Source organism: Xenopus laevis, chromosome 3S (assembly GCF_017654675.1).
Source record: "Xenopus laevis strain J_2021 chromosome 3S, Xenopus_laevis_v10.1, whole genome shotgun sequence".
Classification (NCBI taxonomy): Eukaryota; Metazoa; Chordata; class Amphibia; order Anura; family Pipidae; genus Xenopus; species Xenopus laevis.
This window is the reverse complement of record NC_054376.1, coordinates 26,356,076-26,367,559: the sequence shown is the minus strand read 5'-3', so window position 1 is coordinate 26,367,559 and position 11,484 is coordinate 26,356,076. Positions and strand designations below refer to the sequence as shown.

The 11,484-nt window shown below is 40.1% G+C and overlaps 1 protein-coding gene across 3 annotated transcripts in view; it reads right to left on the bottom strand.

The window, feature by feature from the left end:
• Positions 1-211: 211 nt before the first annotated feature.
• Positions 212-11,484, bottom strand: part of tcf7l1.S (transcription factor 7 like 1 S homeolog) — a 45,170-nt gene continuing 33,897 nt past the window's right edge. For 2 of the 3 annotated variants that reach the window (XM_018254096.2, XM_018254097.2), the window contains exons 4-12: positions 9,928-10,011; positions 6,041-6,173; positions 4,806-4,908; positions 4,533-4,616; positions 3,246-3,389; positions 2,707-2,866; positions 2,502-2,609; positions 2,343-2,391; positions 212-1,633 (exon numbers count right to left, since the gene is read on the bottom strand). In XM_018254096.2, coding sequence (XP_018109585.1) covers positions 1,218-1,633; positions 2,343-2,391; positions 2,502-2,609; positions 2,707-2,866; positions 3,246-3,389; positions 4,533-4,616; positions 4,806-4,908; positions 6,041-6,173; positions 9,928-10,011 — 1,281 coding nt within the window. In that variant the 3' untranslated portion in view covers positions 212-1,217. 3 annotated transcript variants of the gene reach the window in all.

The window sequence follows — 11,484 nt, the reverse complement described above, 5'->3', positions numbered from 1 at the left end:
TTCTGTATATAAAATATGGCCATATTCATTTTTAGGGTTTAGTTCTCCTTTAAAGGTTTAGTTCTCCTATAATTAGCTTAGGCCTGCTCTCTATTTCTCACCGCCATCCACAGCTACTGTGCCACTACCTTTAAACTACTGACTTGCAGCAGGCTGCTCTACAATGACGGGAAAAAAAAAACAAGATGATATATTGAAAAACCAACAATTGTATTTTTAAAACACAATATATTTTCTATTTTGTTACAAAAAAAGGTCACATTTTCAAAAAAAAAAAATTCTCCTTTTTTTCCATTAAAAAAATAAAATAAGCTTGAAAGAGAGGACTGGAATGGAACAGAACAAGTGATGGGGGAAGGAAAATAGGATAACAGTAACCCGGGCAATGCCAAAATGCAGCGCTGAAAACCTGGCTCTGGCATCCGGACCAGTACTAGCAGGCAAGAACTTTCTTTTGCCCCTTTATTAAAGAAATAAAAAAAAAACCATAACATATAAAGATTAACCTAACAAAATAAACATGCATCAACCCCTCGGACACACTTATGTACAATTTACACTTTTCTCTGTTGTGTCTGGCTAAAATTAATATTTAAGTTTTCTTTCCAACTGATGAAAAATAAAAAAGCGTCTTTTTCTAGAGAATAACAAGAAAAGTAGAAGATGGACGGGTGTGATCTGCAGAGCTGGAGCCAGCAGGTCAAATATTGACCAATAATTCTTGCAGGTCTGTTGGCAGCTGCCATCTTTGTTGAAGCCGCTGAGTGCTGGAGAGGAGGTATAGCCTGGGTGACTCAGCAACGAGCCTGCAATAATACGATGCATTGCTGGAGTTGGATCATTGATGCTGCCTTTGCTTCATACGCCCTATTGTGCAGCAAACACAGAGAGGTTCAAGGTCCATCAAATTAAAAGTGAATTGTTCTCCCTGTGCAGGCATGAGAATCCTGCTTGTGCATCTGCCCATTGTTGTGCACAATGCCAAGAGTACATATATAATTATGCACCAGTGCAGAGCTGTGTCCATATCTACATTATACATGACAACGAAAAGCAGTGTTACAGTCCATATACGTAGGACATCATATACACCATTGTAGACAGCAGTTCAAATCTGCAGACAATTGATAGACTAGTGCAGAGCATTGTACATCCAGATCCACACAGCACTAGTGCTTTTAGGTGATGGTTGTCCAGGTATATAGGAGTCTCTCTCATCAGTCACTGGATCTGGTCACTAGAGAAAGGGGCTGTGCCTGCAGCAGTGGTAGTGCTTGCAGTGCAGAAGGGAAGACACCCGGGGGGGACAAAATGGAAGATGTCAGTGGGATTGGTCTGGAGAGCAGCGGAGAGCCAACAGGGGAAGGCAGGTGTCCTGAAAGACTGGAGGATGAAGGTGATTTAGAAGCTAGGAAAGCAGCAGAGTGGCTGAGTGCTCTAGCTTCAGGCTTGGTGGTGAGGGAGAGTGGCTGAGCTTGCTCGGAGTGGGTGGCAGCGGGTGCTGCAGGAGAAGCCAGAGCAGCAGACGGAGTAGCTGGCGAGTCGAGCATGCTGCCATGGGAAGAAGCGGGACTGTCACAGGACTTATCAGATGGAAAATGCTGAACACACATCTTCTTTGTCTTGGTGTAGTCTGTTAAGAAGAGAAAAGTGAGAAAGTCAGTGAAAATTTCAAGCAATGCCCAACACATCCAACAGCAATACATTTGTGAAGATTCTCATTCATCCAGGTCATGGTATATCTGTAGAAAAAAGTGAAATCAACAGGACTTGCTGTGTTTAAATTTTTCCTTGAAGACGTTTCACCAGTCATCCAACTGGCTTTCTCAATTCAGAATAAAAGCCAGTTGGATGACTGGTGAAATGTCTTCAAGGAAAAAACACAGCAAGTCCAGTTGATTTGACTTATTTCTACTGATAGAACAGCAATATACTTAGCAAAGATAAACATGTAAATGGATACAAGCATAAGTATTAAAAATAGGATGGCGGAAGCAATAGGTTTGGGGCTTCATTTGCAATCTTGTCAGACGCCCCACACAGTTGATATCAGAAGCTGTCAGATGCTGGACACTGTACTATGCAGACTATACTAGCTGAAGGAGCAGGTCATATAAGACAGCATCATTAGCCTGTAAACGTAGTAGGGGGAGCATCTGCTGCAAACTAAAGCAGCATTTTTTTGTTATAGTAATGACCACTTCCCATGAGGATGAATAGAATTGTGATAAAAATAACTTCCATATCCTCACTAATGTAGAGATTTTTTTTCCAGGCTGTGTGTAGCCCATGGACCACATACACATGAGATAATTTCAGTCCTTGGCTACATAGATACTCACTTTCCATCTCAGGCGACTGCTTTTCTCTCTTCCGTTTCTTCTTCTTGCCCTAAATAAAAAAAAAAAGAGAGGCCAGGTTATTTCAAGAGGAAACTTACTGGTGTATGGCCTTAAAGAAGGGAACTTCTACAACCAGTATAAGCCCAACAATTAACTTACATAGTTGTCACGTGCAGACCAAGAGGGGTACAGCTGAGAATGAAGTTGCCTCTCCTTCCGTGCCAGCTCATAGTACTTGGCCTGTTCTTCCCGAGACAAGGAATGCCACTAAAGGGGAGACAATGGGTGAAAGGTTAGTGATGGAGGAGTGAAAAATGGGCTGTACATACGCAATATGGTGAAACTTAAGATCTAAAGTACTCACCCTACGGCCTAGAATCTGGTTAATAGCTGCGCTCTCTTTCAGAGTACACTCTGCCACCACCTTAGCTCTCATCTCTTTCATGTACAGCATGAAGGCATTCAGTGGCTTCTTAATGTGGGGCTTCTTCTCTTCTTCCTTCTTTACTACCACATTGGACTTCCTGCAATATCAAGAAAATAGAAATATTACAAAGCAGGAATCACTAAACCCAAGGTGGAAAGCACCACCCAATTACAATTTGTTCTGTTCACTCCATATACGATCATTACGTTCCTTAAACCACCGTCTATCAACACCTCAGCTGTTGTCAAGCTCCACCCTCCTTTTGACTCCTTCCCTGAATGAGCTGGGATGTGTTACACAAGCATACTCTGATTCAACCTTCAGTATAAGAACAGCATTTCTAATCCCTTTTTAACCATTGCATTTTTATGGGATTGAACAGTCAGAAGACATGGTATACCAGTACATTATAAACTTTATTGTGTTGGTACTGGGCCCGAAATACGTTTGGTTGGCAAAACTAATGGGAGACTCACGTGCTGAGGTTAGGACTGATGTTCCCAGAGGACGGCTCCTGTTTCACAATGGGCGAGACAATGGCAGGGTGTGGGATCCCAGAGGTATGAAGGCTGTGATGTGGAGGTGGCACCATGTGAGGTGAAAAACGGCTGGACACCAAACTAAGGACAGGTAAAGACAAAATATGTATAAGAGCCAAAATGATTTCATGCCAAAATTCCAGAGAGCTATCCAACAGTTAAAGGAACAATTCAGTTTAAAAAAATAAAATAAATAAAAGCTGGATAAACAGATAGGCTGTGCAAAATACAAAATGTTTCTAATATAGCTAATTAGCCAAAAATGCAATCTTTACAGGCTGGAGTGAGCGGATGTCTAATATAACTACTATAAAACTACTTCCTGCTTTTCAGCTCTCTAACTCTGAGTTAGTCAGCGACTTGAAAGGGGGCTACATGGGACATAACTGTTCAGTGAGTTTGCAAATGATCCTCAGGATGCAGCTCAGTGTTAAAAGCAACAGTTATGACCCATGTGCCCCCCCCCAAGTCACTGATTGGTTACTGCCTGGTAACAAAAGGTGGCCATACACAGAGAGATCCGCTCGTTAGGCAATCTAGCCCTAGGGCCCAGCGATCGCATCCTAACGATGGCTATAGGCGGTCGGATTGCGGGACCTCATCAACTAACAGATGCGGCCGCGATCCGACGGGATTTTTAGTCCCGTCCGATCGACATCTGGCCGACTTTCGCCAGATAACGATTGTGGAAACCGTCGGAGGGCCCCATACACGGGCCAATAAGCTGCCGACTCGGTCTGCCTGCAGCTTTTATCGGTCCGTGTATGGCCACCTTAAGAGAGCTTCAAAGCAGGAAGTAGTGTTATGGTTATTATGTTACACATCCAGTCACTCCAGTCTTTACAGATTTCATTTTTGTCTAATTAACTATATTGAAATTTTTTTTTATTTTGCACAGCCTATCTTTATCCAGTTTATATTTTTATACTGAACAATTCCTTTAACACAGAACTTTATTAGAAGGACAGTTTATTTACCCTGTATAAATGCAGAGATAATTGCATAAGCAATGCATTTTTTCTCTGTACATTTGCATTTCAGAGGAAGAAATGATTGTTTGGATCCTTTACTTAGCACCTTTGGTAATTATTAGATGATTTTACAACATATAACTCCATATAATTTCCACCAAGTTCCCTTGTTCAATCAGTTTGTGCTGGTCATTTTCCATATAGCCCCATAGGGAATCTTTGCATAATGTTCTTGTGTTGCATAGCTCCTTACCTGGACATAGATGCGTTCATTGCCAGTGCAGGATATGGGTGCCGAAATCCTCCAGGAGGGATGGAGTACATTGGTTGGCCCTGCCTGAAGAACAAGCCAAGAGTGAGAAAGAGGAAATAAAAAAAAAGTCACATACATATACCCAGTATGAAGCGACAGCAGAATTGAAGATCTGCAGTTCCACAAATCAGCAATATGTTGCATTACAGGTTCCAGCCAACCAGTCGAGTGACATGCACGCGTTTACTCTCCATTTACCCAAGTTACACTTACTGAGGAACGAGCCAGCCAAGCGGGTGAGGAATCTGTCCCACTGCCCCTGGAGATAATGGATAATATGGAGATAACTCTGATGGGTGAGGTGGGCGAGGGATCCCTGTGGAGAGAATTCAATTCAAATGGTCAATATAGTCAAATGATATATATGTCACACACAGATACCAATTCATTGAAATGTATTTTTCCCCCACAGAATTATATTTTTAATAGCATTGTACACAACCAATCAATTCTGCTTCATACAGAAAAAAGCTCCAAGAAGGCATAACTAAGGGTAGGCTGCAATGTTCATGTGGCTATACTGTGCAAATATATATAGAATAGTAGTATACTACTGTATATTCAGGTCATTACAGTACCCATCGATTAAAGATATTTTCAACAAGCAGTGTGCTAGCAAGGTTACTAGCCTAGTAGCAAACCTATCTCATCCTTTTTTGTAAGTTTTTCGAGGAGGTATCGTAGTATTTGTGCTTGCACAGCTAGGTTCTGTAATAGTATAATACCTTGTGTGGTGATATTGTTGAATGAACAAGTACTCTTGTAATCTTGAGGATAGTATTTGGACTGTTGCTTTAACTTGTATTTTAGTCGTTTTTTTCCTGTAAATTATAGGGTTTTTTTTTTTTTTATAGAGATTCAAGTTATATATTTTTTTAACCCTGGTCCTTTTAGTCTAGATAGATAAAAAGGGAAAATAGATGACCAGGAGGGATTTGGTTTATTGTATGTGTCAGGGTTTAAGCACAATATGCACTTTATTGGATGGTGGTTTAGGGACGGAGTGTAATATATAAATTATTAGCACAGGAATACACACTATGAGAATTGCCGTAGATATATAGGTATACAAGTATTTTGAACAAACTGTATAGGGTTTACATACAGTAAGTATTTTGAACAAATTGTTGTATAGGGTTCATCACAATGCATTTATGGCAGTTTATGCTCAAGATTGAATCTTTGTGTACGTGGGGGGGGAATAACGAGTAATATGTAAGCGGGTGTGGAAAATGTAAGTGCATGTGGGCAGGGGTGGAGCGGGGAAGGAAAATATGGTAACTTTGTAATTTTGTCTTCTTGTGTATGTTATGTATGCAGCAAAGATGACAATAAACCTTCTCATCTTGTCAAATATACATAAGAAGCTTTTGATTGGTCTCAGTCCTAGAACATAGCTTGTATTGCTTGTAAGGCCTAACTCACAACACATGCCCACTACTTCTTACCAGTCTTGGGGTCTATTTCTGGAGAGAGGTGGCCAGGAGGGGTTCCAGGAGAGAAGTGTTCGTTGCTGTAGGTGATGAGAGGAGTCAATGGGTGCATGTGGTGTGGGTGCTGTACCACTGGAACCTTGTTGGACTGTGGGGAGGAACAACATAATCATAAACAAGTTTCCAATAGATTTGGGTTAAAATAGCTTTGCAAACATAACTGCAATTCAATGCATATTTATTTACCCCTTTCTTTTATCTGGGTCTGACTCCTGAAACAATTCAGGCTCGTTTCCTAACACCAGACAACACTGCACCTGGGCAGTATCGTACGGCAACCATCGAGTAATTAGCTTTGTGTTTAGTCAGCTGCAGAAAGAATAATAAAAACAAAAATGTGATTGGTTGCCCAGGTGCTAAGTGGCCCAATGTGGCAGAACACCCTTCTTTGTCCAGGTCTGTCAATCAGCAGGCTTCTGCTACATTGTTTCAGGACTCAGAACCAATAGAGCAGAGAATACAAAACAGCCAGGCAGACACTTCATTTTCAACAGAAATCACATTTACAAATGTATTTTAAGTTACTTTTAAATATGCAAAAATTAAGGAATCAATGTGCTGTAAAACGCATCCCTCCACTGTTTTGTGAGGTCATCAGTTATAGCCATGTTTAGTGATGTCACACATATATAAGTAGTCACCTCACAGTTCCATGACACGTATCATTACACACGGCCTGTGGCTAATGCCTTTATATGGTGACCCCCTAAACGACCAATATCCTAATGTTTTACAACAGGAGTTGTCATTGGATGGCCCCACACACGGGCCAATAAGCTGCCGACTCGGTCTGTCTGCAACTTTTATTGGCCCGTGTATGGGGGCCCTATAATAGAATATTTATTACATACCAATGGGTACAAGAAAGTCTTATAAAGGAGACATATAGGATAAAGGAAAACCATCTTATTTTGTAGGCAATAACGTATAATATATTGGTTTTACTTTTGGCTGTAATTTAATTTTGTCTTCAAAAATGTCCCCTTTATTGGAGCTCCCCATAGATGTTCTATGGTCTCTGTCTGAGTTTCAAATGTGGGGTAGGCGTGTCCTAACCGTCCCTGCCAGAAGCACAGTAGGAGAGGGACAGCCAATCACAGGCCTGCAGTCACACAAGCAAAGACAGGCTTCAGCTCCCTATCAGGTCCTGCTAGCTGCTGATTGGTTCCTGTCCTACAGTGCAGTGAGCTGAGTGACACCGGTCCCCTGAACAGCCAGAGAATTCAGGGAGCAGGAAGTGGAAGAGAAGGGAGGGGAGGGATTATAAGGGTTTATGCAAAAATATTTAATAAACCAGCCAGAAACAACTTTTTAAAGCACATTCCTTCAATATTTAAAAGAGTTTAATGCACATTGTTTACACAAAATGTCTCCTTTAAGTTTAGGCTTGAACCCTCTGTTCAAAATAAGCAGCCATCACTACACCAATTAATTGAGGGGGAAAAGGAGGAGAGGAGTCCGTAACCAATTCCTGGCACAGGTGTGTGCTAGAAACAAATACGGGTTCTGCTTCCTTGCTTAGGGTGCCAACACTTTTCACCTTCATTAAGCTGCCTGTATAGAACCTCCTTACCCAAAAAAAGAAAAAAAATAGAAAAAGGCCTAACCCTCCCGTATAGAAAAGCTTGGCAGAGATTGGGGGAGGCACTAATTCCTGAAGAATAGGCAGAAATCCAAGAGCTAACAAAGCTTTAGAAATGGGAACAAAGAGGAGATGGTGTGTGCGGTGATGAATCTATTCTGCACACACACAAGCATGAGTGAGCATGCAGGAGTTTATGTACTGTACAGTCTAGTGCAAGAGTTATGCCAGTAGACATTGATGCGTGCTGCACAGCAAGACAGAGCTTGACTGTGTGTGTGTATGTGGTGTTGATTATCCATATATCCCAACTGCAGAGTTCAGCCTTGCATGCATTTTAACAAGTCTTGGTTTTAAGAGAGAGAAATAAACGTATAGACAGTGGTGTGTGGCTCTGTTCTTTGAGCAAAAAAAAAAAAAAAAAAAAAGAGAGAAATATAAAGAAAGTTACAAGTTATAAAGTGGTCTCTTACCAGGGAAACCCCCAGTCTAAGGGGTTGCCAATTGGTTTTTGCAGTATACGGAAAATCCAAGAATAGGAAGAGACCAACTACCAGTAAAGCAGTAGCCCAAGTATTTATAAAGTTAAAAAGACATACATAAGCTAATAGGACATACATAAGCCTAACGCGTTTCGTGCCTAAGACGGGCACTTACTTATAGGCTCAGGCTCACAGGCTCAAGAGACAGAACCAGCAGTGCAGATGGGGATGGACAGACAGACAGATACTGCTTTCGATTGCAATGAATGAATGTGCCATGAATGTTATTGGAAATTTGCTTAGAAGTATCATTTTTCATTTGGCAAAATTGTATTTTGGGTTGAAATGACCTTTAAAGGCTAAACTGCCTGGAACTGAACAGGGGTCACTCTCGACCTAAAAAGTATAAATTATATATGGACACTGAATGCACGCTTACCCTTAATACTCAGAGGCCCATTTAACAAAGGTCGAATTTCAAATTCATGTGAATTACTTTTTTTTACTCAAATAAATTTGAATGTACTCAAAATTCGAGTGGGAGGTTAATTAAAGATTTAAAACGCAAACGAATATTACCGACTTGAAAACTCGAATCTAATTAGATTCTAATTCGACTCGAAAACTTGAATCAAATGTTAGGAAGGCTATTAACATGTTCAAATGGGTCACTGGACCTCTGCCATTGACTTCAACGTGAACTTGGCAGGTTTTAGGTGACGATTAGTCGAATTCGAATCGAGTTTGGATTATTTCGAATTTGTGAGTTTTGACCAAAAATACAATTCGAAAATTCAAAATTTACTAGTCAACCCTTAAAGGGGTGGTTTACCTTCAAGTTAAATTTTGGTATGTTATAGAATTCCTAATTCTACGAAACTTTTCAATTGCTCTTATTTATTTGTTATAGTTTTTGAATTATTTTCCTTCTTCTTCTGACTCTTTCCAGCTTTCAAATGGGGGTTCACTGACCCCATCTAAAAAACAAATGATCTGGAAGGCTACATGTGTATTGTTATTGCTACTTTTTATTACGCGTCTTTCTATTCAGGCCTCTCCTATTCATATTCCAGCCTCTTATTCAAATCAGTGCATGGTGGTTAGGGCAATTTAGACCCTAGCAATCATATTGCTAAAACTGCAAACCAGAGAGCTGCTGAATAAAAAGCTAAATAACTCCGAACCCCTCAAACAATAAAAAATGAAAACCAATTGCAAATTGTCTCAGAATATCACCCTCTACATCATACTAAAAGTGAACTCAAAGGTGAACAACCCCTTTAAAAATCTGCCCCTCAAACATATGCAAATATACTTGTTTTTTTATTAAAAAAATTAAGCTGCCCTGCTCTCATCCATGCAAGCAGGAAAATAATGAAGGGAATGGCTTTAGCCCTACTCATTAGTACTCATGGCAAGAAATGATTTCCTGGGTAATGCTGTTATTGCCTTGTTAATCTGCTTGTGTTTAGTGTAGAGCTACACCCCCTCACTAAGAACACCTCTTCTGGATTTATTTTAACGCGTTCCTGCAAACAATCAAATGCCTGTGTCTGTTTGAGATTATTTAGCAGCTGCACAATAGCGATGCATTGACCCCAATAGTCATGGACCACTATGGGGAAAGGGGAGTAACAGCTGCACTTTTTTTTTTTTTAACAAGCTGAGACATCACTTGGTTGGTTTGCAAGGAAGCATAAAAATGAGTAAAACATCTGAAAACAAAGAATTCCTTTGTGCAGGCCAAAGAGGTGACAAATAGCACAGTTGGCACTCACCAGGTGGGCAGGGGATGGCGAGCGGGCATCTTTTAAACCAGCCGTACTGGGGGAATCCAATAGGGGCCATTTCATCTGTAAGTACTGCAGAAAGAAAAGAGAACACAGTCAGGGATAGCACCACAGCCCAAAAGCTGCTTTTAAAAGAAATAAAAAATGTTAATACAGAGTAGCAGTTGCAGCAGCATACAAAAGGGACTCCTGAAGGGTTACATTACTCACGCAACAATTACACGGCCTCTTTCCCGTTAAATCTAAAGCTGCTCCTGTATGGCAGCATTTTAGAATTTATACAGGGGCAGCAGACTGTGAAGTCTTTAGCAACTGCTTTGGTGGATTTACAAAAAAAATAAAAATAAAAAACCTGACCCCTGCAGCTGGATTGCCCAACAGACTACAGCGTGCGGCTGGGAATGAGTGCGCCATAGATAGCTACAGAATATATATGGGAACAGATGTTAAACTGGTGCTCGTAGCACATACCAATATAAAGTCAGCGTTCTACAAGTAGGCCCTCATAGGCTGGGTAAAATGAGTCCATATATTATCCATAAATGTTATTTAATTATAGAAATTATAGTTTTAGAGTCTATCTATATAATACACAAGCCATGAATATCTTGTAAATTGTATAGTAAATAAAGTACCCCCTCTTGTAAAATATAAGGATATTATAAGTTACAGAGGAGTTTCATGACCATATAAAAACACGAGTCCGAAGGCCGAGTGTTTTTATACAGGTCATGGAACTCCAAGGTAACTTCTAATATCCTCATATTTTGCAACTGGGGGTACTTTATTTATTATAATACACAAATTTCAGTGAGTCATGTGACAGAAATGACATCAGAAATCCCCGTTTATAACTGATGACATCAGAACTCACCCTTTATAAGGATTTAATTTACAAGGTATTCATAGCTTTTGTGTATTATATCCTTATAATACACAAAAGCAATGAATAAGTTGTAAATTACATCCTTATAAACGGTGAGTTATGATGTCATGACTCACTGAAATTTGTGTATTATAATAAATAAAGTACACCCAGTTGTAAAATATGAGGATATTAGAAGTTACCTCGGAGTTCCATGACCTGCATAAAAACACTTGGCCTTCGGCCTCTTGTTTTTATATGGTCATGAAACTCCTCTGTAACTTCTAAAATGTATCATTTCTATAATTAGATCTATAATTAAATCTATTAAGTCATCACTTATGTATAATATATGGACTCATTTTACCCAGCCTATGTGGGGCTACTTGTAAGGCTCCCATGCCTAAAATTGCTGTGCATAGAAGAGATTGCTTGTAAAGACAGACAAGCATTCCACTACTTTGCCAACAGAGGTCACAGAGTCTTTGGATGAGGCCTCATCATCATCACAATATTCATGGCTAGTGATTGTTTTCACCTCGTTTTGCCACGGAAATGACGCCCATAGACTTGTATGACATCATGCGTCAAAAAAAAAAAAAAAAGTGTTGCGGTTCAAAAATTTTTTTGACACCCATAGACTTTAATGGTCACCTGGCAAATTTTTGTCGAAACGAAAA